The sequence below is a fragment of the Megascapheus bottae genome, chromosome 18 (genome assembly GCF_031878675.1).
Source record: "Megascapheus bottae isolate mThoBot1 chromosome 18, mThoBot2.hap1, whole genome shotgun sequence".
Taxonomy (NCBI): domain Eukaryota; kingdom Metazoa; phylum Chordata; class Mammalia; order Rodentia; family Geomyidae; genus Megascapheus; species Megascapheus bottae.
Window position 1 is genome coordinate 22,989,081 of NC_143526.1, and position 26,324 is coordinate 23,015,404.

General features: G+C 36.9%; 1 protein-coding gene across 3 annotated transcripts in view; it reads right to left on the reverse strand.

The window, feature by feature from the left end:
* Plcb1 (phospholipase C beta 1) overlaps nucleotides 1-26,324 on the reverse strand; it is a 652,247-nt gene that overhangs the window by 22,583 nt on the left and 603,340 nt on the right. Inside the window, exon 32 of one of the 3 annotated variants that reach the window (XM_090352011.1) lies at nucleotides 6,958-8,160. The exons of 1 other annotated variant lie outside the window; for it this stretch is intronic. In XM_090352011.1, the coding sequence (XP_090208137.1) occupies nucleotides 7,933-8,160 (228 nt within the window). In that variant the 3' untranslated portion in view covers nucleotides 6,958-7,932. Of the gene's footprint in view, nucleotides 1-6,957; nucleotides 8,161-26,324 lie in introns of those variants that run through there. One more of the 3 variants, XM_090352013.1, reaches the window with a different exon arrangement.

The following is a 26,324-nucleotide window of genomic DNA, read 5'->3' on the forward strand; positions in this document are numbered from 1 at the left end:
ATCCAGTTATGCTTTGCTATGATCTTCTTCATTCATTTATATTCAGTATTTGTCCTGCCTAGCCCTTGGGTGTTATGTAGTTTTTCTGTTGTTTGCATGCCATACTAGGGATGTGTCAGTGCTAAGGTTGACTGTGTTCCATTTGGATCTTATTTCTTTGGTACTTTAAGTAAGTTAACATTTCTTTCTTAGGAGTCTCTGACATGTACCCTTTTAAGGCATACCCCTTATATTTAAGTATGTTAGAGCAGGAAAAGGCCAGTTGGCTCCTTGTGTTTTGAAATATTATGCATATATCTGAAGTCATTTCCATTTTCTTGGTCATATATGCTCTTGAATGACATTGCTCCAGAGAGCAGTTTACAGACTTTTAGCATTCTGTCTAGCTGATCTACATCCTTGAGATATAGAATAGAGAAAGTCATAGTTTTTTGAGTAAATGAATAATCATTTGGAAAATTGGGGGAATATAAAATATTTGATATTTGCAAATTATCAAGCTTCTTATGCTGGAAGAAATATTTCCAAGATTTAGATGAGGAGTCTTGCCCCATGAAGTCCTTCCTCTCACTTTTTTTTTTTTAAATCTATGCCTCACGCACAGAGAAACATCTTCAAGATTGGGACATATACTAACCTAAAGGCTATTCATCCTTCTTTACTTTCTGTGATACAGGGATTTGAACTCAGGGCCTTATCCTGGCTCTGGCTTATTTGCTTGCTTCTCTGGCACTTGACTGTATCAGTCAGGGTTTTCACCCTGCTTTTTGTTGGTTATTTTGAAGATTGAGTCTAATGGACTGTTCTGCCCAAAGTATCTTTAAATCAGCATACTGAGTAAGTAGGATTACAGGCATGAGCCACTGGCACCTTGCTACTTTTTTAAGATTTTCTTGTCAATATATCATTTCTTGTTTCAATAGCCCAAGTCCAGTTCAAGGGCTCTTCCCTGATCTACTTTCAAACTACAATTGTCTTCACTTAAAATCTCAGAATTGGGTGAGAGCTTCTTTATAGTATAGGAACATCATACAAACCAGTTCTTCTGCATCTTCTGTTTGTTTTTGACAGATGGGATGGGTTTTTGGTGTATTGAATGTAGCTTCCCCAGGAGATCCACTTGAGGAAATTCAACTATGCCCAAAGCCTTTTGCTTGAAGGATATTTGTTAGACACAGGAATTTGGTTAATGGGCATGACAAATTAAAATTTTAGGGAGCTAGTGTCCTGGCCAAAAATTTCAGCCAATTAGTGATGGGCATTAGTAGGTAACTATTCTTGATTCATCACTTCTTGTTAGGTTATCTATGAGGAATGCTCTGAAAGTCTTTTGTAATGAAACAAATTCTTACTTATGCCCAAGAGATAACTGCTTATTAAAGGAACTCTTCTTGCCCTAAATGAAGAAAAGAATGTAGAAAGTCAAATACAGATAGAGATTTAAGGGACCAGTATTTCTTTTTAAAATTTGTGACAATCTCAAGAATGGAGGGGGAAAAAGGGGAGAGCAGTTTCAAAAGGCTTTGTAGTAAGTTATGATTCAATCCTAACTTTGCATTTACTTTATAGAATTCAGTTAAATTTGTCTCTTAAATAAACTACTTGGACTTGTATACTATTTCTTGGTGAAAAACAGGCTATATTCTAGTTTCACAAACTTGTAGTTGTTCTTTGCTCTGTGCAAGTTGTAAGTGATTTATAGAACAATTCTTTAGGTATAAAAAAGATGTTAAATGCCATTTGATGCCAAAGACTCTCCCTTCTAATCTGAAGTTTATGTGTATGTCCTTGTGTATAGTTGTATACAAATAACATTGTCATGATAAAAGGAGAGGAGAACTTCCTTTTGGTATGTCGGCTGTGAGACTTAACTTTCCTTCTGAAAGCACAGCCTTGAAACTAAGCTTGAGTTTCATAGCACATGAAACCTGTGAATTTTTGTAGAATACACCTTGATGATTGTATTACTGGAAAGATGTTAACATAGGATAATTCTACTTCTGCCTATTTGGTTTTAAATCTTTGGGGGACTAATTTAGGCAATAACATGATATTCAAGATAAAAAGAGAGATAAAATGATTGCTGAACAAGTTAAATAAAATAGTCTAAATCTGGAGATGAAGGAATAGAAGACACAAACCTGAACAGACTAGAGCTTGAGGGAAAAAATATGTGCGTGTGTGTGTATGTGTGTGTGTGTGTGTGTGTGTGTGTGTGTGTGTGTGTATGTATTGGGCTTGAATCCAGGTCCTGCTTACTATCCTTTAGCTTTTTTGTTCAAGGCTAGCAGTCTACCACTTGAGCTGTTCCTCTATTTCTGGCATTTTGGTAGTCAGATGGAAATAATGAGTCTCACGGACTTTTCTTGCCAGGCTGGATTTGTACAATGATCTTCGTATCTCAATCTTCTCAGTAGCTAGGATTACAGATGTGAGCCACTGGGCATCCAGATGGGAAGCAAATCCCTTATCTGTGACAAACAGGTACAGAAAGAAGAAGAAATGTACTGTTAAGAGACTTCATTATGAGTCAAATCAGTGCACATTTACGGTTTTTTTTTTTTCTGATATTTTCTTGGTCTAGGACTGCTGTTACCCTGAATTCAGTGCTGTCCAGAGGCTGACTTTTGGGTTTCTTGGAGATTGAGAAGAATGAAAAGGCAGATAAGGAGGAAGAAGAGGAGAAAGGAGGAGGAGGATGAGGAGGAAGGAAGTGACATTCTGATTTGAAGAAACACTTTTGCTTTTAACCTTTCTGAAATAGGGACTGTCTTGTCACTTATTCCTAATGAATTTCCTGCCATAAGAAACTCAAAGAATCCCAGGGAATATAATCTATATTAATCAGACATTTTTTTCACCTTGCATTTGGGAGGAAGGAAGATATCGGGGAACTGAAACATTTGACATTTAATGTAAAAAAATTAAATGAGTAAGCTGGACGTGGTGGCTCACATCTGTAATCCTAGCTATTCAGGAGGCTGAGATGTGAGAATCATGATTCAAAGCTATCCCGGGCACTAAAAAGGTGAGACTCTTATCTCAATTAATCACCAGAAAACCAAAAGTGGCACTGTGGCTCAAGGGATAGGGCAGTAACCTTGAGCGGAAGAGCTCAGGGACCATGCCTAGGCCCAGAATTCAAGTCCCACAACTGACAATAAAAAAATTGAGTAAATAAGCAGACAAATGACATTCTAGATTTCTGTGGAAAACAACTTGCACTATTTCCTTAAAATCCTACACCTGTTTAGTAGCCATGGGGAGAGGTTTCTTTAGTTAAAGTTTTGAGATAGATAGGCAACAATAAGATTGAGACAAATAATCAAAAGGGGACCTTGATTTTAAAACAAACAATTTGAATAGACATTTCTCCGAAGAAGATATAAACGTATTTAACACTATATGTCATCCTTAATTGCTAGAGTGCAAATTAAAACTGCAGTGAGATACTGCTTTATACCCACTAGAACATGAATAGTTAAAGAGACAGAGCAACAAAAGTGAGCAAAGGTGTGAGGAAATTGGAAACCTCATACATTTTTGACAAAGTGGTACATCCACTTTGGAAGACAGTTCAATAGCTCCTCAGCAAGTTAAGCATAGTTACCAGTACATCTCAGGAATTACATTGCTAGGCATACACTCAAAAGAACTGAAATCAGAAAAAAAGCATGCCATAAATATTCATGGACGTGTCCTTCATAGCAATTACAAGGTGGGAACAGCTCAAGTATCCAAGGATGAGTGGAAAATTGTGCACCCAATGAAACATTCTTCTACCATTAGAAAAGAATGACATGTTGAGACATTCTGCAACACATACCAATTTTTATTTTTTATTTTTGGCCAGTCCTGGGCTTAAGCTCAGGGCCTGAGCACTGTCCTTGGATTTTTCTCAAGGCTAGAGCTCTACCACTTGAGCCTCAGCACCACTTCCGGCTTTTTTTCTAGGTATGTGGTACTGTGGAATCGAACTCAGGTCTTCGTGCATGCTAGGCAAGCACTCTACTACTAGGCCAAACTCCTGGCCCCAGCACATACCAATTTTTAACTGTATGTTAAGTGAAAGAAACCAGACACTAAAAGCTATATAACCTATAAGTAGAATTACAGGAAATATTAAGAACAGGTAAATTCACAGAGAGGAAAAAGTAGATTGGTGGTTTCTGTGGTCTAGGGAAAGGAAGAGATTATATAGTAGGGTAAGTGGTAGAAAGCAACTGTTCATTGGTATATGGTTTCTTTCTGAGGTGATCAAATATTCTGGATTTAGAAAGTGAAGACTGATATACGAGGCCACATCAAAATCACTGTAGTGTATACTTCAAAATGATGAACTTCATATGTAAATTATTATTCAGTAAAGCTATGACTAGAAAAATAAATATCCAGAAGTTCCAAATAAATGACTGCCCTTAAATGTCAGGTGTGAGAGGTTTCTTTTGAGGGGAAAAAAGAACTGGTTTGTCCCCCTTGGTTCCAAGGTGACTCTCATTTTCTCTACCATGTCTCAGAAATTGGAAATTGATAACTTATCTTTTTTTGTCAGTCATAGGCACCAACTTGAAAACACAGAATAGCTTAAGTCTGAGATGCAACTGAATTGACACTGGATGTGTTCACTGATAGAAGGGCTGGAGCGGGTGATATGGGCCATACAGACTCAGTTCTGTGTGACTGACTTTCTTATCATGGAGGAGCCAGAACAATGCTGGAGCATTGAGTTAGTGCCACCATTTATGTATCAATTGCTCATTTTTCCTTCACACTGATAGCTTGATGGACAATGTATTATGTAATATTACTAAGTGATTACTCTATGGAGAGGGTGGGATTCACATGTAAATGATGAATCCCATGGTTCTGATTCCAAGAAATAACAGCTGCATTGTGTTAAGAAATTTTTATTGTTTCCTTTGGATCTGTGATGAAAGCACATAAAATTACAAGTGGAAGAAACATCATGCCACAAAATTGCATAGAATTATTACAAAAATGTGAATAATGCATTTTAAATAATTTGAGATAGAAGAACCAAACTATGTACACTTGAAGAGCTTCAGATACTTTGTCCTATCTCTTTGTTTTCTTCTGAAGAGGCAAAAGTCACAATGTACAATCCATCACTAACAATATTAATACAGTGCACCAGCGCGACATTAGATTCAAAGGAATGCAAGCAATGGCCCTTTCTTTCAGAATTACTTAATAAGTGCTTATCTATTATAGGAGTAGCAAGTAATGTATGGTGGTCCTGAAATGTTGCAGTGAAATGCTGGAACCCAAAAACACATGGCATGTCAATAGAACTTGGGAAACTGGTTTACATGGTTGAAACCACGCTGTTCTCAGTAGTGTACAGGTGTCAGAGATACAGTCTAATTTAATACACAACTCTACTCGCTATTGGAAGAAAAACCACAGCACATAATTGTACACATTCAACAAAGAACAAGGCAAACACATAAAGGCACAAAACCGCACATTGTAGAGACCCTTTTTCTTTAACTTTGTCTATTTTCAAGTAATGTTAATATTATTAAATAATAGTATCACCCTAGTAGTTTCAATGATGCAAGGTACACAGAGTTCCACATTACCCCACAACTGCAAAAAGTGTCATTGTACAGATATAAAAATGTGATTACAGTAAATAGGCCAGATACAAACATATTGGAAAATGACTAGAATTACTAAGATAAATGAAATCCAAATACCAAGACAGTTTTGTAGAAGTCAAGGTTTTAGAACTTCAGTCTGTCTCTGGACTAAGATGTGATACAATGTTCTGTAGTAATTACCATTGTGTTTGGTTCTGAATGCCATTTTTTCCTTCATTCTTTCACAGTTTTAGACAGTCTGTAATTTTGTTTGTAAAACCATAGCCTTTGATTTTGACCACTTTTCCTTCTTTATGATATATGCTGTCCTTTCAAAGTGCAAAAAGTACAATGATGCATAAATGATTTCTCTTTCAGTGGAAGTTCAGTTTTATTAAGTGTCTAACACTCTAAATCCTTCTGCTCAAAATATAATCATCTCCAAAGATGAAGTGATTTTCCCTTGTGTCTCACTATATATATATATATTTTAAATGAAACACTTTTTCCTAATGTTTGAACTAAGCCTGCATTTTGCTGAAAACTTAATTGTGATTCCTACTTATTGCTTAACATTAAATAAAATGATTTCCATAAAAATATTAAATTCTTGAGACACACCTTTGAGGACATAACTTTTACATTTGCAGTGTTAAATTTCTTGCTAGGCTACAATCCAACAGGTTTATTTTAAACTAAAATAAAACTGGTCATCTGGCTTCTCTAGCATCCATACTTTCTGTATGATTCTATAAATTATTTTTATATATTCTTTCTTCAGACATTTATTAATAATTTGATCAGTTTTAGCATGATATAATTTACTTTTTTATACCACTTAAAATAGGAACTTAAAAGAGACATGGTTAAGCATATCATATGTACATACTAAATACATAATCAAAAGTTTTAAAATCTTAGAATTAAACTGAAATTGGTTAGACTTAAAAACTATGGAAGATAGTGATAAATTTCCAAATAACTGACCTATACATGTTGTCTATTCTGAGCATTGCAGCAAGCTTAACATCTGATATTGAAAAATCATTTTTATTCTGTAAAATATCTACCAGATTCATATTCTAAGTTTTAAATCTACTTTAAATTGCATACACAGCTTCATCAATGTTTTCTTACAGTTATCATAGATCTTAACACTGATGTAATCTAGTTACTTGATCTTTTTCTTCTCTATCCGTTTGTCCGTGAATTTGGTTTCAAGTGGAAGAGATTTGGGTAATTTCCAATTGATAAACACATATCCACATTTGTGCACACAGCGTGTGTGTACTTACATAGCTAAATGCATATCTACATACATGGAGAACACATAGCATTTGTATATGATATGGGTCTGGGTATTTAGATAAATATTTAATCTTTCTATATTAAAAATAAATGAACTATAAAAACATCTGATAGTGAAATAACCATCAGGACCGGTTCATTCTGATTGAATTTCTACTTAATATATATCAACACATTAAAAAAAATTAAACAGAATGGACCATTTGTAACAATTTGATCATTTCAGGCCAACAATTAATGTGTACCCAGACTCTGAGTGCAAATACTCAATTCAGGTTGCACCTGAAAGCATGCAACCAACTTGTTCATGCAACCAAATGTATTGCTAAGTCTTGGTGATGGATTCACTGGGGCAAGGACATAAGTTATTATTTTTTAATTTTTTAAAAGGAAACCAGCTTATTGAGTCACTATGGAAGCTAATAAAGCCATATCAACAACAAATAAACTGAAGCCTCTATGATAGCAAAATAAATTAGCAAACTGCAAGCCACCAGTGCTTGCAAATCAAAGGATGAAATAGTCATATTAACTGGAAAACATAGAGTTTGGCAGTTAGAAAAAAAGAAACCTTTAAGTTGAATGATCGATAGTGTTTAACAGCCTTATGGATTTCTCAATCTATTTCTACTACTTTGAAGTACTTTACAACGGAGCTTCAAACAGAAAAACAAACATGAGTTCAAAATCTCCTCAGAAAGAAGAGACACTGGTCCTTGATTAAGTGTTCTGCGGAGCCTGGGTGTTGCCTGCTTTGAATTTACTATTGGAAAGAAAGAAAACAACAAAACAAAACAAAACGAATCCCACATACGTGTGTTCTTCACTGCAGTAGTTGCCACATGACGCTTGGAGCCTGGGTGTAGGACCTTGACGTGAATCCTTTCAGACCTCTCCCTTTGATGAGAATTTCAGGCTAAGGGATGCTTCTCAGGAAAATAGTCCTAGGCAGTGATCTTTCTAGAGAGTCTATGGGAGCTTGAGTGGCCATGCATTTCTGGTAAGGCCTTGGCAGGAACAATCACAGGGGAGTATCAAACTCTCTTGCTGGGTTCTCCCCTTCCACCTCCTCGCTGGAGGGAGGCTTCTGGTTCACTTTTCCAGAGTCTGAAGCCAAGGAGAGAGGGGCTGAGCCGTGATTGCTATCTTCACTGATTTTCCCTTTCATAGCTTCCTGTACAAACTCCAAAATCTCAAGAGGCAGTCTTTTGAACTTGTCTTGGTATTCTTGTTCCAAGTCTGTCTGCAGCTAGGAGACATCAAGAGAGAGAATAATTTGAAATTGTTTCGAGTTCCATGCCCAGCCATGTGACACTCTTTGAAAGAGATATATGAAGGGTAGGGAGAGGAGTAAATTATTTAAAATAACATCCATTGGCCATGCATCTATAGAGAAAAAAAGTTTAGTAAGACATTTCATTTTTTGTTTTCATAGCTGAGAGTCAAGTTTAGGTTATATGTGGCATAAGTGGGTCTTTGATTTGGGTATGGGCAAATGAATACATCTGTGAACACTGTCACATAGATACATTTGGAAAAAGAAGGTTCTAGAGGTGGTACACACTCATCTGAAGTTCTTGTACTTGGGTTTGGAAACTATTGCTTGCTGAAGAGTGTCTAAGTTAAGCATGAGTCCAGCTGGGGAGAGCTGAGTTGAATTATGGTCCAAGCCAGAAACTGGATGTCAGCACTGAATCTTTTGCTGCTCTTTGCCTTTCTCTCATCTTCCCCTTTCCTTCTCTCTCTGATCTCTTCTCCCACCTTCCCCTTCCCCTCCCCTCTCTCCTTTTTCATTCATCTCATTTCTTTTATTTTCTTCATCACTGAGAACTAGTCCCAGCGCCTTTCTATATGCTAAACATACTCTACCCAATAAGCTACACCTCAAACCTCATGAATGCTTTCAAAGAGACGCTTGATGCATTTTTATTGGTGAACATGCTCACGCAAGCAGTTCAACTTTTATTTTGGCTTTTCTTTTTTTTTTAATCACTTCCTTACTTTTATTCCTTTTTTTCATTGCAACTTTTATTGACTTGTTAGCTACATTTTAAATGTCTTTTAATTTCTCTATTTTATAGACTGTGGAGAATTTCAGGCTTTTTAAATGTCAGGGGAATCTTTCTCCACATGCAGACTTATATGGCAACCCTAGTCATAAAATCATTGTTAAAATTGGGATTCTGGGGTAGCAGTGAAGTGAAGAAAGGGGCAGCAGAGAGAACTGCCAGCTGGGAAATTCTGCTACTGGAGCTCCAATGAAAATTCAGAATTTTAAATGAATTCTCTCTGTTTATGTGAATGGCAAGCAGAAAACATAAGGATGATCTGCTTTTCTCTTGCCTGTTATTAGCGTTGAGGCACTTTTCTTAAAATATATTGTTAATAAAGTTTGACTTCCACCACTAAAATTTTTTTTTAATATTAAAAAAATCCCTCTGAGTTCCAGGGCAGGTTGCGGGAGGGGGATCGGTAATGTCCTTAAAATCTGCAAGTAATTTCTCTTGCTAATTCTCAACTTTTTTTTTTTTTTTTTGCCAGTCCTGGGCTTGAGCACAGGGCCTGAGCACTGTCCTTGGGCTTTCTCAAGGCTAGAGCTCTACCACTTGAGCCTCACCACCACTTCTGACTTTTTTCTATGTATGTGGTACTGAGGAATTGAACCTGGGTCTTCGTGCATGCTAGGCAAGCACTTTAACCACTAGGCCAAACTCCCAGCCCTCAACTTTTTTTTTTTTTTGATCATAGGGCTTGAAATCCAGGCCTGTGTGCTGTCCATGAGGTTTTTTTTCTCAAGGCTAGTGCTCTACCATTTTAAGCCATAGTTCTACTTCCATTTTTTCTGGTGATTAACTGGAGGTAAGGGTCTCACTGATTTCCTGCATGGATTGGCTTTGAACTCGGATCATCAGATCTCAGCATCCTGAGGAACTAAGACTACAGGTATAAGCCATGAGCACTGGTCTTGCCACATATTTTTATGAGTATGTTCTATAGAATCCAAGACAAGTTTCAACAATTCTCAACCTTTGAAGGGTAACTAGATCACTGAGATCTGTATTTCAACTCTGGTTCAAGGGGTTTGGGTGAGGTCCCAGACCCTGCATTTATCAGCAACTCTGGACAATCTCAATAGGACCCACCCCTAGGCACATTTCAACAAGTCTCAACCTTTGAAGGGTAACTAGATCACTGAGATGTGTATTTCAACTCTGGTTCAAGGGGTTTGGGTGGGGTCCCAGACCCTGCATTTGTCAGTAACTCTGGACAATCTCAATATGACCCACCCCTAGGCAACTTCATCTCCCTGATTATTCTCTAAGTTGTGCTTCTACTGTTTTCCCCATCCTAGCCTCATATCCTCCATCTATACCTTTCAGTGCAGCCTCTGGGGCTTAGTCATGAGACCACAGCCATTCTGAGTGAAGTCAGTCCTAGGGCATCTCTGTCTGGACAGGGTTAATTCTGTTCCCTCAAGATTCTATACAAGAAAAATATTTTCCCCAAGTTTTAGTTATTTGATCAGATTCTAAAAGTCCTTGAAGTTGTGAGATTAAGAGTTATTTGGTAAGCTGGTGGAAAACTAATTGACATGAACAGATGAACGGCAATTGATCATCCTGGTTTATTTTATTGCAGACAGATGAATTCATTTGACTCTGAGGATTAACTAGGTCTCCTAGGAATGTATGCTCAAGGTTTATATAACGAACTGCCTTCATAAACCTGAAAAAAAATTTTTGCAAGCTCCGAAAAACAACAAGCAAGGCCCAAGAAGATCAGATAATAGAATATAGATTTTGTTTGAATGGCTTTGTTTTTCATCAAAGGATAGCTAATAAAAATAGCACCCTGAGTACTGGCTGTTATCTATTCCCTCCAAACATACCATTCAAGGTATTTTACAACAAGAATGCCATTAGGCCAACAAGGAAAGGCAACAAGGGAATGGGGTACTCAGCCCTGCATGATGATATAGTGGTACTGGACATACAACTCTACCCTCTTAGTCCAGCTCTAGCTTACAACGCACATCACTGAAGCATACAGAACAATTTTCCTGCTATCTCAGCAATTTAGGTGGATGTGTGGAATCTCAGCCTGAGTTGTGACAGCATCATGCCTCCTCATTAATTCGTCTCAATCCAATAACACATAGGATTAGTTTCCTTGCCAAGGAAGGTGAAGAAAGGGAGAAAAGCAAGGGACTTTATTTTGAGAACACAATGCATTGCTGTTTTCACTTAGGTTGAGCTGGAGGAGCTTAGCTATGAATATATTGTCCCCGTCCTTGCAAATGGCTTCCGTTTGATTAGAGATCACTGGTTGACAAGGCTCCATTGTGTTCCGAAAGTGCTGTTTATTTTATTACTATGAAAAGAAAAGAAAAGACAGGAAAAAGAAAGCAAACAAATCCTAAAACAAAACTTTTAAAATATTTTGGTAATTTAACTCCAATAAAGATAATTTTGTTAATTTAATTTTAGCAATTTTTTTTAACAATTTAAAATCATTGACCCAGTTGCAGCTAAATTATAACTTTATTGGATCCTTCTCTCTTTCTTTTTCTTTTTTTTGTTTTAAATCATTAGGCAGTTGTAGATTTTATTGTATTATAAACTAAGTCACTGCTTCCTGGTTTACATGAAGTACCCCATCTATGTTACTCCTTGAAAGTGAGTTATACAGTTACTAATGATTTAGTTTTAAGTTGCAGGCAGGTTTGATGGTGTACACCTATAATCCGAGCTACCACAGAGGTACAGGCAGCAAGAGGGTAAGCTTGATGCCAGCCTTCACAAAGTCAGTAAGGCCCTATCTCAAAAAGAAAATGCAAGAAAAAGAACTTGGAGGTGAGGATCAAGTGGTAGAATGGTTTACATTCACATTCGTTAAGCCCTGGGTTCCAACCTAAGACCACAGGTAAACATAATACAACACAACATATACATGCATGTGCATGCACACACACACACAATTGAATTGGTTATTCTATTTCTTGTTAGAGTTGTGGGTTCCTCCCTTATAGATCACTTATTCTTATAAACTAAATGCTGTTCACTGTATATAAATATTGAAAGTATTCAGGGAAATGGATGATTCATTCCAAGAAAGCCTCTTACATCAATACTCTGGAGGGTTGCAAACTCATTTTTTATAGAAAACAAGAAAATTATGGAAGTACAAAAAGCAGGCTATGTGAAAGAAGTAGGAAGGAGGTGGATGAGGGTAGGTTCTGTTTAATGAAAATGCTAACAATTTAGTTTACTTAATGATTGTCAGTCTTATTTATCAAGAGAAATCAGAAATTCAAAAAAGGTCTCCTGATTTATTTTTTCTTGGCACCAAGTCAAATTACATTTGTCAGCCCAGAGACATTTTCAAATATCAAGCAATAAATTGATATAATCTACAAACAGAAAAAAAGCATATATAGTTTTTGATCTTGAAACTTTGTTTTTGAAAATCTGGCTGATGGAAATAAAAACACCAAGATATAAGGATACTTACTCCAGGGTTGTTAAAGGTAAAAACAAACAGCAACTAACAAAATCCAAACACTTGAAAACAATCTTTTGCTACATATGGTGTTAGCTCTTGTCCATCTTTATAATGTTGGCTGAATCATTTGCAAAACTCAAGGCCTGAGTACTATTCTTGGGCTATCTCAAGGCTAGTGCTCTACCACTTGAGCCACAATACCATTTCCAGCTTTTTCTGCATACATAGTATGGAGGAATTGAACCCAGGGCTTTGTGCATGAAGCTCTCTACCACTAGGCCACGCTCTCAGCCACTTTGGAGTCTTGTCCAGTTATTTTTTTAACAGAAATATTAGCCCTGGTATCATTTACTTTCACACTTGAAAAGTTGTGTTTCTTAAAAATTAGAAGTTATAAATTTATAGATTGGACTAGATGAAGGATAAATATGTTTCGGTAAAAATATTCTATAGCTATTCTGTTATATCTCAGATTAGCATACATTGGTGGGTGTGCAGAGCCAAGTAGTCCCCTTACTGAGGATGCTGTCTACATGTGGTTGATCACCTAGATTGATGTGGTGGATACTGGATCTTAAGTTTACCATGATTATTTGCTTTTGCAATTGGCTATTATGCTATCAGGTCAAATTCTGAAACCATATATTTCCTACACACTCTCATGTAGTTGATAATTCTTGGCTTTCTCATTATTGGTACAGTAATCATATATATATGCATGTATATTAATTTTGTTTTTCATAGATAGTTGGTATTCTTATGGAGGTTTTCCTCTCCCTCTGGAGATGAGCCAAAGTTCCCCCTAAAATGGAGAGGGAGTGTTTCATGCTTTTCCTTTAACTACCAAATTTCTGAGGAAGCAATTGGAGAAAGAATCATTTAGAAAAGTGATATTTTTCTCTCTCTGTCTCTGAAAATAACTATAAGCAATTCTTTCTTTAAAACTTATATGTTGGATTCAATTCAGTTGTAATCATTCTTCTTTTTAAATTTGCTAGTACCAGGGCTTGAATTCAGGCTTTAGATTTTCACTTGGCTTTTTAATGTTCATAGCTAGCACTCCCCCACCTCTGGTTTTTAGCTGGTTAGTTGGAGATAAGGAGTCTCTCCTGGTCTCTCAGGATGGTCTGCTAGGGCTTGGTTTGAACCTAAATTCCCAGAACTCAACTTTCAAGTAGCTAGGATTACAGGTATGAGCCACTAATGACTAACTTTCATTGTCTTTTGGGTTTTATTCTGACAAAGTATTTTTATAATCCATGATTTAAAAAGAAGTTTGTTTTGGGTTGGGAGTTTGGCCTAGTGGTTGAGTGCTTGCCTAGCATGAACGAAGACCCGGGTTTGATTCCTTGGTACCATGTACATAGAAAAAAGCCAGAAGTGTTGCTGAGGCTCAAGTGGTAGAGCTCTAGCCTTGAGAAAGTCCAAAGACAGTGCTCAGGCCCTGAGCTCAAGCCCAGGACTGGCAAAAAAATTAAATAAATAAAAAAAGAAGTTTGTTTTTGAATGAAATTGAAACAAATGCATAACATACCCAAATCTGTAGAATAGAGAAATCAGAAAAAAACTCACATACATGCTGACATGATTTTTGAAAAGAGAACCAATACCAATCAATGTCATAGAATATGCAATATTTATATAATTTTCTTTTTTTTCCTCTTTTTCTTTTTTCTTTTTTGGCCAGTCGCGGGACTTGAACTCAGGGCCTGGGCACTGTCCTTGGATACTTTGCTCAATGCTAGCACCCTTCCACTTAAGCCACTATAATTTTCTTATTTTATGTATACAATGTTATTTCTCGCTGGACATTTTAAGTTTGTTATACCTTTTCCCTTCTCTGGGAGAATCTGGTGTGTGTATTTAAAATTTAATACTGACTTTTTTTTTTTTTTGCCAGTCCGGGGGCTTGGATTTAGGGCCTGGGCACTGTCTTTGGGCTCTTTTTTTCAAGGCTAATGCTCTCCTTGAGCCACAGCACCACTTCTGGCATTTTTTTTCCCTGTGTTTGTGGTATTGAGAAATAGAACCCAGGGTTTCCTGCATGCTAGGCAAGCACTCTACCAAGAAGCCATGCTCCTGGCCCCTTACCAACATCTTTTAACTCATTTAACTTGCATCTCCTTACCTTTGGGATATAGTTTGGCAACAAGGAATTATAATTATCTTATTCCAATTATTCTGAAATTTACTGTTAAAGATAAGGGAAAATAGTGAGATAAAAAATGAGAGAAAGCAACAAAAAACAAGTAAAATACTATCATTTCAGTAAAGTGAATCATAAGGCTTCTACTTGAAGAAATGTATAGACAACTAAATAGTATTGGGAAAAATTGTATTGGAAACAGGGAAAATAATTATGATATGGTACGTGTTGTGAAACAATTACCCTAATAGTACTGCTATATATGACAAAGTCTGCTACTGTATATATTCTCTAGCTGTAACTATAAGAATGTTTTAAGATAGTACAACTACTTTGAAAGGAAGCATTAAAACATAAATTAGGTTAAGATTATTTTTTATTTTTTCTATTTCTCATTTTTATAGTAATGTGATTATTTTATTTTAACATGCAAATAGCATTCTAAAATGAATCCTGAATCTAATATACTAAAAAATACAAAGAAGAAAAATGCAGAATTCTGGATATAGTGAAAAATAAAATTTATAAAGAATCATTGCAAGGGACTATATTCAGCATCAGCAATTTGTTAAACAGATATTTAAAATGATAAGAAAAAGCTTCTTTTTTTTGCTTTATTATTTTTTTTTATTGTAATTAGTAAAAGGGTTACATGATATTTGCCAGATAGAAGGTGCATTAATTCACATACATTGATACCCTTTCACATGTCTTGGTACCCGTTTCCCTCCCCCCCCACACCCCCACACCCGTCTTGGTAAGAAAAAGCTTCTTAAATATAATCACAGAATAGTAATTTCAGAACTACCCTCAGCAACCTTATAAAACCTCATCTTCCTATTTAGAAAAGTCTCATGAATTTTTCTTCAACTGAGAATACAAATAACAGGATTGTACAAAAAGTACAATGTTGGGTCAGATAAGTTACCTGAAGACTGTTGCAACATGCCATGTGGGAAGTCAGACTATTATAAATCTAACCACCCCAGTTTTCATTTATTTGTTTTCCTTTAAGTTTCCTCAGAATAAATTGCAATGAGACTTTAAATCAATCTAGCTGAGAGATTCTTTTTGCATTCCAGCCACAGGGAAATGCTAAACAAAACAGAACACATGCATTTAAAATTATAGCTGGTTTAAATATAAGAAAATAAAACCCCCAAGTCATAGAAATAACAAAAGAATTAAACCAGACACTCGGTATAGTAGTAGAATGGCTATTGTTATGGCTGGCTCTAGCCATTTTGTTGGCTAGGGTTTAACATTCTAAGAAGAAAGGAGAAAAGACCTCAGAATGTTGAGTAAGGTAAGTCCTTGTGGAAAGTCAGAAGTCTCTTTGAAATGGGAATTAGGAAAACTCTATTCATACCTTCTGAGTTGTGTAAGGAAGCTAAAATTCATGGGGTCTGTTGAAGGAAAAAAATGTCTGCCAATTGAATTGGAAATGCAAACCATTACCAGCCTATTGAATTACTGGGGCTGGAAGCATGGCCTAATGGTAGAGTACTTTCCTACCATGCACAAAGCCCTGGGTTCAATTCCTGGATATCATATACAGAGAAACTGGGAGTGGAGTTGTGGTTGCTCACATGGTAGAGTGCTAGCCTTGAGAAAAAAACCCAAAGACTGTGCCTTGGCCCTGAGTTCAATCTCCAGGACTGGCAAAATTTTTTAAATTATCACTGTGAACTTAGTATACAAGACAAATAGAGAAAAAAAAACATTCAAGAATTGGTAAAAGCATTTAGAGTCCTACTCGAAAAATAAATTCAGCCAGTTTGAATTCTTCCATAACCCAGTGCAGCTGTGAAATCTATGGACAAATGATTACCAGTGACCATGAACTGAAGCTCAAAATTACAAACCACTTCAGTAAAACACAGCTTTATGTTCAGCCTTGTAATTCCAGGTTGCCACTGGCAACTGAAATATAAATAAAGGTGTAAAAAGGTGTAAATAAAGGAGGATTTCTAGGTCATAGTGAGAAATACTCCAGACATAAAAGAAATAAGTTGGAAGATTTATTCCTTCACTCTCCAAAAACAACAAAATAAAGGAAAGGGATGAAGAGAAGAACAGAGGAAGGGAGACTAGAGGAAGGGAAGAAGGAAGGAAGGAAGGAAGAAAGGAAGGTAGAAAGGAAGGAAGGAAGGAAAAAAACAGGGAGGGAGAGAAAGAGGGATGGAAATATAGTGCATGAGAATATAGAAGGCAAACAGTTAATTGATAGTGATTATAAATCCTGTTGCTTCATATCAAGTAGAGTGGCATAATGCATGCATTCGTGTTTTTGGCAGATTGTCCTAAATAATTATATTTACTTAAAATAAAAATAAAAGTAACTTTGATCTTTAGGGCAAATATCTAGCAATATCTAGTAGTATAGATCTGAGAAGGCAACTATAAAAGAAAGTGCTGCCATAGGCCCACACAAAATGGCTATTTCACTTGGGGATTTATAAGATTCTTCTTCATAGTAAGCACAGAAGGTTTACATTTTACCAAACATGACCTGGGGCTGCTCATTTATTCACTTTGAGTTTTAACTATTTCATATATAAAGGTAGTTATATCAGCTGTTGGTATGTTATTTTTTGTTGTGTCTGTTGTAGGACTTTTCACTCGAGGCTAGTGCTCTACAACTTTGAGCCACAGCGCGACTTCTACTTTTCTGGTGGTTAATTGGTGATCGATTCTCAAGGACTTTCCCGCCAGGGCTGGCTTCCAACCTGATCCTCAAATCTCAGCCTCCCAAGTAGGTAGGATTACAAGTGTGAGCCACACATGCCCTGCATAGGATATTGTTTAAAGAGTTTTAAATTGTTCAAAAAGCTTTCATGATAATTTTTAGCATATTGTGGTGGTTTGTTAATTAATAATACATATTTTTAGTTCTAAAAGAAGAGAGAAAAGGATTTACAGATAGACTGCTCTTTACTAAGTGTTCCTTGTGCTTTCCAGTTACGTCATTTGAATCATTATTTGGTCAATGATACAGAATCATGAAATCTGTTGAAGCTCTCTCTCTCTCTCTCTTCTTCTTCTTCTTTTTTTTTTTTTTTTTGCTAGTACTGGGGCTTGAGCTCAGGATCTGGGCACTGTTTCTGAGATTCTTTTTGCTCAAGGCTAGCACTCTACCGCTTGAGTCACATCTCTATTTCCAGCCTTGTCTGTGTATGTGGTATTGAGGAATTGAACCCAGGGCTTCATGCATGCTAGGCAAGCACTCTGCCACTAAGACATATTCCCAGCCCTCATATCTCTTGTTAGTTAAGACTACCTACTTGTTTTTTTTCCATTATTTGGATGAATTTATCAAAAATACATTTCTGGACATCTGATAGGTTCTAGACCCTGTGTGTGCTACTGTGGAAAACAAGGAACTGAGAATCTGATATGACAAGTGATTAATATAGGTAAAAGAACATACTAGATTAAACAGGTGCAACAGAACAAACAAGAGAGGCCCTGGGTGTGGGCTGAAAAGGCAGGATTCCAACAATTACAAAACAATAATGTGACAATCACTTTTGTAGGAGTTTGGACTTTAAAATCTGGGCATTGTAGAAATGGCCTGAGTCTTTTCATTAATGATTGATAGGCTTAGGGATTTTCTCTAGTAAATGAACTCCAAAACACTTAGGATTATTTATTTATTTATTTGGATTCAGGAATTCTGGAGGGATGGACTATGAGTCTTTGCATTTCTGCCATGTTCCCAGGAGATACTGCTGGTGCCACCTTAAACAAAGACCTTCCAGTGGTTTCTTTCTTTGTGTGTAGTTTATTCTCTCCTTGACATTCTTTTGCTATCTAGTTATACATTCAATTAATATTTTCTGTAGATCCCATCAGTCTAGGCATCTGGAGTTTATGATAATCAGGACTGGATTGCAAAGTGTTTGTTGCAAGAGGGACTGTACTTACACAGGGGAGGAAAGATGTTGGAGTCAAGGACAAGGCAGTCAAAATGCTAAGTATATCCAAATACTGAATAAACAGAAGTTAGAGTTTATATGATTTCCCAAGCGTAGTTCCTAGCATACATTTACATTTTAAATTTTATTTCTAGTCAAAAGCCAAATGCATTCTGACATAGCTCTTATGTGTAAACTCTTCTATACATAATCCAGCTCATGAAACTGCCAGAGGAAATTTGCTCTTATGATAGTGAAGAACACAACCCAATTCCTCTGACTATCTCCTCTCTCCATCTCTATTCCTTTTCTGTCTGTTTCCTACTGTGTCTTTTCCTTAAATGCTTGTCCTAAGAATAGTTAGGGACCCAGAATAGTTAGGGGGTTTCTGAATGAATGGTTTATGGGGTGTCAGTGCTAGAATCAGAGTCTAACCAATTTGGTTCTGTAGCAGAAGTAGTAGATCTGTGGCCCTGCTATTTTACCTCTCTCCTTGTACCCACAAAATTGGCTGAAAAATCTAACTTCCTCTTCTTAGAGAAGTAGTGGTCATTTGTTCATCCTCTGAATATAAAGGAGCAATGTGACTTATTTTAGCCAATGGAATGACAGCAGATACAGCCCATGCAAAGGCTTGAAAAGACACTTGTTTATCTTTCATTGAGTTCTTCTGCCATGTCCTAGGAGTAGGCTGCAGAAATAGTCTGGCAGAAGAATTTTGTAAAACAGAATTGACTTACTCCATCATTATCATCATCATCATCATCTCATCATCATCATCATCATCTCATCATGATCCCAGTTATATAGCTAAAATCAGCCTTGATGTTTGGACAAGCACTTGGCTGATATCTGAGATGCAAACACAACTATAGCCTATAGAAAACCACAGATATATTAATCAACCCAGCTAAACTCTGCTTGCTTAGTCAATGGTACAAACTCTCAGCTAAATAACTGATTATTGTTGTATTTGGTAAAGTTTCATGTCCTTTATCCCATTGTCATACCATTTCCTCATGGCTCCCATCATTTCTCCCAAAAGTAAGCATTCAGTTTTGTTGTCTTGACATGGAATAAGTTGCTGATCATGTTTCACAAACCAACCTTTTGTGCTCATATATGTGTGTGTGTGTGTGTGTGTGTGTGTGTGTGTGTGTGTGTGTGTACACACAGGTACTCATTCAGCATCTAGAAACAATTTTTTTTTTGGATCATAGGGCTTGAACTCGATCTCAGGCGCTGTCCCTAAGCTCTTCAGCTCAAGGCTACCACCCTACTCTTTAGCTAAGCCCCACTTCCCATTTTCTAGAGGTTAATTGGAGATAAGAGTCTCAGGTTCTTTTGTGCCCAGGCTGACTTTGAACCTTGATCCTCAGATCTCAGACTCCTAAGTAGCTAGGATTACGGGTGTGAGCCACCAGGCCCAGCTAGAAACAATTTTTATGCTAAAAGTTAAGACAATAATTACGCTACTCAGTAAAAACCTCTTCTCATGTATTATGTGGTTCCAGGCTTTGAAGATTTTGTTGTTGTTGTTCCAATAATAGAATATTTTTCCTTAGAGGGGCCTGCTGTTATTGCCTAAAGGCATCTTTTTCTACAGTAGGTTCCTTTGGTGGAAAGACGAAGATATGTTTGAATATAGCTAGAATAAAAATGAGTATTGGAAGTGGCACTGTGGTTCAACGTGGTAGAGCACTAGCCCTGCGCTGAAGAGCCCAGGCTCAGGGTTCAAGAACCAGGACCACTGACAAAAACAAAAACAAAAAAACCCCAACAGCAACAAGAACAACAACAAAAAACCAGTTCTTATGCTGGGCCCTGGGGGATCATGCCTGTAATCCTATCTACACAGGAGACTGAAATCTGAGGATTGTGGTTCAAAGTCAGTCTGAGCAGAAAAGTCCATGAGCTTCTTATCTCCAATTAACCAGCATAAAACCAGAAGTGGCATTCTGGCTCAAGTTGTAGAGCACTAGCCTTGAGCTGAAGAGCTTAGGGACAGTGCCCAGGTCTAGAGGTCAAACCCCATGGCTGACAAAAAAAATGAGTATAAATAAATACCTTTGCTTTTATTAAATTGATGAATTATCCAGTTAGCAGTCCAAAGACACATGATCAACCAGAAAGTTGCTCCTACACTTAAAATGCCAAAAGACAATCTGAGCTTTGTGCTCTTGGTCTAAGGAAGCTTAAAAGACTTGGGTTTAAACTGAACAATATATAACCAAGGAATCAAGTGGACCAAGCTCTCTTGCCTCCTAACCTAGGACTCCCTCCTAAGCTTCCCAGGCAAATTCTAATTATGATTATGAAGTTTGCAATAACCTATTTTGTGTGTTGGGGATAGAATAGTAAACAATTTCAACGTATTTTCCTTTCATGTCTAGGAGTTCAAAGTTGCTTTGAAAAATGACTGGAAAAAGTCTTTTTATTTTAATTTTTTTAATGAAAAGCAGTGCTGAGAATGGCTCCAGTGCTACGGGGTCTTACTGACATGCTGTCCTCTTAATAATAGAATATGATTTTGGATTAAACAATAATGACTCTCAACAAGTCACAACCAGTCCAATCTATTTCTAAACCTTCCCTGGGATTTTCTACTTATGTCTGTCTATTTTCCACTCCCCTGACGTCATTCTTCAGTTTTTAGAGCAACTTTATTTGGTCAGCTGGCTGCTTTTCTGTTTTCCATTAAGTGTAGTCTAATTTAATTACACTAGTTCTGTACAGAGTCAGATGCTATAAGAAAGCACAAGAAAATAGAAAGATGGAATTAGAAAAAAAATCATAGTTTAAAAGTAACCAGAAAAATCTCTATAAGTAGTAAATATTACTAGTAAACAGAAGGCTGTGGAAACTTCAAAATAGCAGTGGTTTTATAATGAAAGTAATAATGAACATTTACTAAGTACTTATCATGTGATGGTATTATTCTTAGAACTTTCATATACTAGTCAATTTCCTGCATGTACAGTAACTACACAATCAAGAAAATCCAAGTATCTCTGGGGCCCAAGCCATCATGTGAATTTCAGTTAAGATAAAACCATAGAAAAGGGCTGAGGATGTGGCTTAGTGATAGAGTGCTTTCCTTAGTCTCACATGAACAGAAGAAGCCCTAGAAAAACTGCTAGCCATGGGCAAGAAAAAGCTCAGAGACAGTGTCCTAGCCCTGAGTTCAAGCCCCAGGCGCAGCAAAAAAAGAAAAAATAGAAAGGAAATGACAGGTGCCCTAGCCAATCAGAATTGTATTTCTTATCCAGAATACTACTCAAAATCACAAACTTTTGACCTATACCAAAAGACAAACTGAAAGCTCAACTGAATCCTGAAGTCATTAGACTGCAGTTCCTTAATTCCATGAAATATTTACAAATAAGGCCATGACAGCCAAAAGTGATTAATGCTCACTAGAGATAAACAACACTCAGGTGAATCCTGAGCTTTCAACCACATAAACTGCAGCAATCGATAGAAAGCCTGAAGTCAATTGAAATAAAAGATCATTCAAAGGCTAATTATTTTTAGATGAACCTTGTATTTCTTTTCAATAAATTGGAATGCTACCAACAAGAAAGAACTGAACGTGCATTATGAAATTCATTCTTACACAGAGTTATCTTCAAAGCAAATATTACTAAATCTGAAGCCATGTGAACAACTCAAATCAGATAAGCTGAATTCCTATAAAATATCTTCTGGAAATCTTAGGTTTCCAAGGGTGTTTGTAACAGTGTTTGTAAGGGTGTGTTGTAAACTCAGTTCAGAGTTTGGTCCCCTTTGTATATATCTTGTTGCTTGTTGTTCTTATGACCTAGCTATAACCATACTCTCTTCACTCGAAGCCTACATACTATGTTAGGAAAAAGAAACAGCCTGTGTCAACTGTCCTAGAATGAACTCAGCTATGTCCCTGGAGAATCCACCCTTCTGATCACCTAAATTTAGTTTGGATTTTGTTTTTTCTTTTTTATACATGTATAATTCAGCCGTGGTAAACTATCCTTGGATTTTTATCAGGGTAATTGATTTGGATGCTTAGGGAGTAAATATGCCCTAATTACATAGTCATTGCTTCTAAACATGTTGTTTATTTCTCCTGCTTAAATTGCTGTGGTTTAAGGTTGACCGTTTGTAAGTTGATTTGAAAGGAAAATAGACACTTGTTTCCTGGCCTCATAGACTTTTTGAGAAGCTTGATTATTTTGGGCCCTGAATTCTCCATTGAAAGTGAGGCAAAAATCTACAATGGGATTTCTCACAGATAGGAATTGAAAACAGCCAGGAAGATGAGGATAGGAGCATCAGGGCTGGCTTTGAAACTTGATCCTCAGATCTCAGTCTCCTAAGTAGTTAGGATTTAGGTGTGAGCTACTGAGACTGCACAGAAGACAAATTAGGATCTTTCTCTCAATCTCTCTCTCTCTCTCTCTCTCTCTCTCTCTCTCTCTCTCTCTCTCTCTCTCTCTCTCTCTCTCTCTCTCTTCTCTCTCACTCTCTCGCTCTCGCTCTCTTTCTCTTCCTTTCTCTTCCTATGTTCTCATTACTTTTTATATGACCATGGTGATCCAGTAAGTTTGGAATGGAAAATATGGTAAGGCAAACTGCAGGGTGTTTTTGTAGAAATGCTTGCTTGTAAGCTTGTAAGTCTTCTACCCATATTCTGCTGAAAGATTCTTTGTGTCGTGTGTGTGTGTGTGTGTGTGTGTGTGTGTGTGTGTGTGTGCCTGGCTCATGCATGCACACGCAACAGTCTTGGGGCTTAAACTTAGATCTTAGGTATTGTCTCCCTCTAGCACTTGAGCCAAAGCTTCACTTTTGGCTCTTTGCTAGTTAATTAGAAAGAAGAGTCTCACAGACTTTCTGGCTGGGTTTACATCAAATCATGATCCTTAGAACTCAGGCTTCTGAGTAGCCAGGATTATAGTAATGCGCTTCCAGTGCCCAGGAATCATCGGTTTTCCAGATGTTTGGAGGAGTCACTTGGAGTATGGAGTTTACTTTACTTTTAAGGTTTGGCCTAGAGGCAGTCATATAAAATAAGACTACATTTGGTGCAGTTGAATTTTATTATCTTCTTCTATACTGTAGAAAAGAGTTATCCTCAACATATTTATGTGCACTGTCTCATGGTGTCTAGTTATACTTTAGCTAGCAGTTTCATGGGATAGGACAATATTTCCAAATCCTTCCCATTTGTCTTTACATTCAGGATAGCCACTTGTCCAGCTTGTGACAATGAGGTACCAGGACAGGGGGTTTTCTACGCATGTAGGGGACATCTTTATTACCTCTACTGTTCCAGCAAGGCCTGAAGTGTGATAGAAGCACAGTATTAAAGAAAATTCACTTGTGTGAATTACAATGCAAAAGCTGTCCATAAACAAGAGAGATTGGACTGCTGTTATAGGAAAATTAAAAAAAAATCTTCCTTAAAGTCTTAGCAATGTTTTCTGCTGTTTCTTCTAGCAGCAAGTGGTCTTAATGCTGCCTAAATCGTTCTTATGAATTTAACTTGGATTATGTGATTTATATTGAGGTTAGGGCCATGATTCAGGCACCTTAAGATGCTATGAGTCTTCTATTACTGATGCACCTCTATTAGCCAATTTTTATACGGTAAGGGTGGACTCAAAGTTGCTAGGGTTTTTTTGGTTATTCTGAATTTAAAGTAGAATTACAGAGTTATCCTAACTATAAATCTTGGGTACTTTATAGCCTCTTTATAGCCATAAGTAAGAGCTACTGTTATGAAACCTAGGAGCATTATTACTTTACATCAATCTTTATCTAGAATTTTTATCCTTACATAAGAAATGTCAAGGAAAAAAGAAGTCCACTTTTTCTTACACTTTTGTCAGTGACTTAAAGCATGTATAGCACCTGTAGTATATTACCACAGAGTAATTGAGCTCATAGATGAGGAAGGGAGGACTATCGTGAATCTTTTTTTAAACTAATATTTCTTTTCTTTTGGCTTGGATAGCAAGGTAGAGCTACACAGTCTCTTTTGTATGGTACTGGGATTTGAACTCAGGTCTTCACACTTAGTAAGCATCCACTCTAACAATTGCTTGAGCCAGACCTCCACCTCTACAAAGCTAAATCGTACTTTCTGCTTGTACTTTTTCATTTAATAACTGTATCCTGCCTTGGCTATCTCATATTGTTACAATACTTTACCTTGTTATCTGATATATTGTATATATGCATATTTGGGTATTTGAAATAGGATAAGGGAAGAGGGGAAAACAAGATGAGGAGCGGGGGTCGGGGAGGGAAATGGGGACCAAGACTTGGGAAAGGGTATCAATGTTTGTAAAGTAACGTATCTTCTATCTGGTGAATATAATGTAACTCTTCTAATAATTACAATAAAAATATAAAAAAATGACTGTATCCTGGCCTATATAATCCTGAGGCTGCTTCAGGAATTTGGAATATTTCTCTATATCTCTCAGTCCCAAGGGATTAAAAATTCTTCTAATGAATCATAGATAATTTTATTTATTCAAGGGTAAATGGTTGTAAGATAAGCTACATCTGACCTGATGTGATCACAAAAAAAATTAAGCAAAGAAATCAAAAAAGTAGCCAGGGTGTTGGTGGCACTTACCTGTAAGTCAATCAGGAGATTGGGAGCTGGGGTTTGGGCTTCAAAGCCAGTCTAGGAAAGAAAGTCTGTAAGAGTCTTTTCTCCAATTAGCTATCCAAAAGGTGGAAGCAGAGAAACGGCTCAAGTGGTAGAGTGCCAAACATGACCAAAAGAGCTAAGGGATAGAGCCCAGGATCTGAGTCAAAGCCTCAGTACCAAAAAAATGAAACCCTACTAGATTCCAACAAACTTATGTTGGTTCTCAATTAATCATGTCAAAGAACTGTCCTAACCCTCAGACCACATAAAATACCCCTTTCCTTAGTGGATTAGATAGCAAATGCCACTAATTAACCCATTCTCTATTCCTTTGCCTTCACTTTCTCCCACATCCACTTATTTATTCATGTATCCTGGACACTATGCCATGTGAGTGGCATAGGGACACCAGTGAGACACTAATTCTGTGTCTAGTAGAAACTAGTAGGAACATATGAGAAGGTACATTAGAGCTCAGATAATGCTGCTTAACTTCAATAAAGGCTTCCCCTATCACATATATCACATCCAGTCATGTATCACATCCAGGCACATTCTAAATAGACAAGAGAAAAACAACAAGGATTCTGAATTGGCCGTTAAGAAAAGGAATATTTCGTCTAATCTCAGGCTAAGTAGAATGAAATACCTCCCAAATTAAAAAGAAATCTTACCATTCAGCAAAAACAAATGGCATATCAATTATAAATATATTATATACATAATTTTCATAATGCCACTCAGAAAATGTATCAACTTCATTCTAATGATGTGCCATAGTTTTTAAATCTTTAGTAAAAGAAAGAAAACTATAATAATTTAATAACGTCTTGGTCCCCATTTTCCTCCCACCACCCCGCCCCTTATCTTGTTTCCCCCCTTCCCTATACAATATCAAATAACCAAATACACATATATCCAGGGTGAAATACTGTAACAATATCAGATAAACAAGGGACAGCAAAAGAGATGAGAGATAACATAGTACATTAAGGACAACAATCACCCATTATATGGCTTTTGTTTCTATATCCTGGAGGTCCTTTCATTGAGCATCATACTATATGGCTTTATGTATCTAGGTTTTGTTCTATTGTAAATCTCTGCTAGGAGAGCCCAAGGTTTCTACTGATTATGACAAATGAGGGAAACCATTGAGCTTATGTTCCTTTGAGTCTGGCTTACTTCACTTAATGTGATTTTTTCGA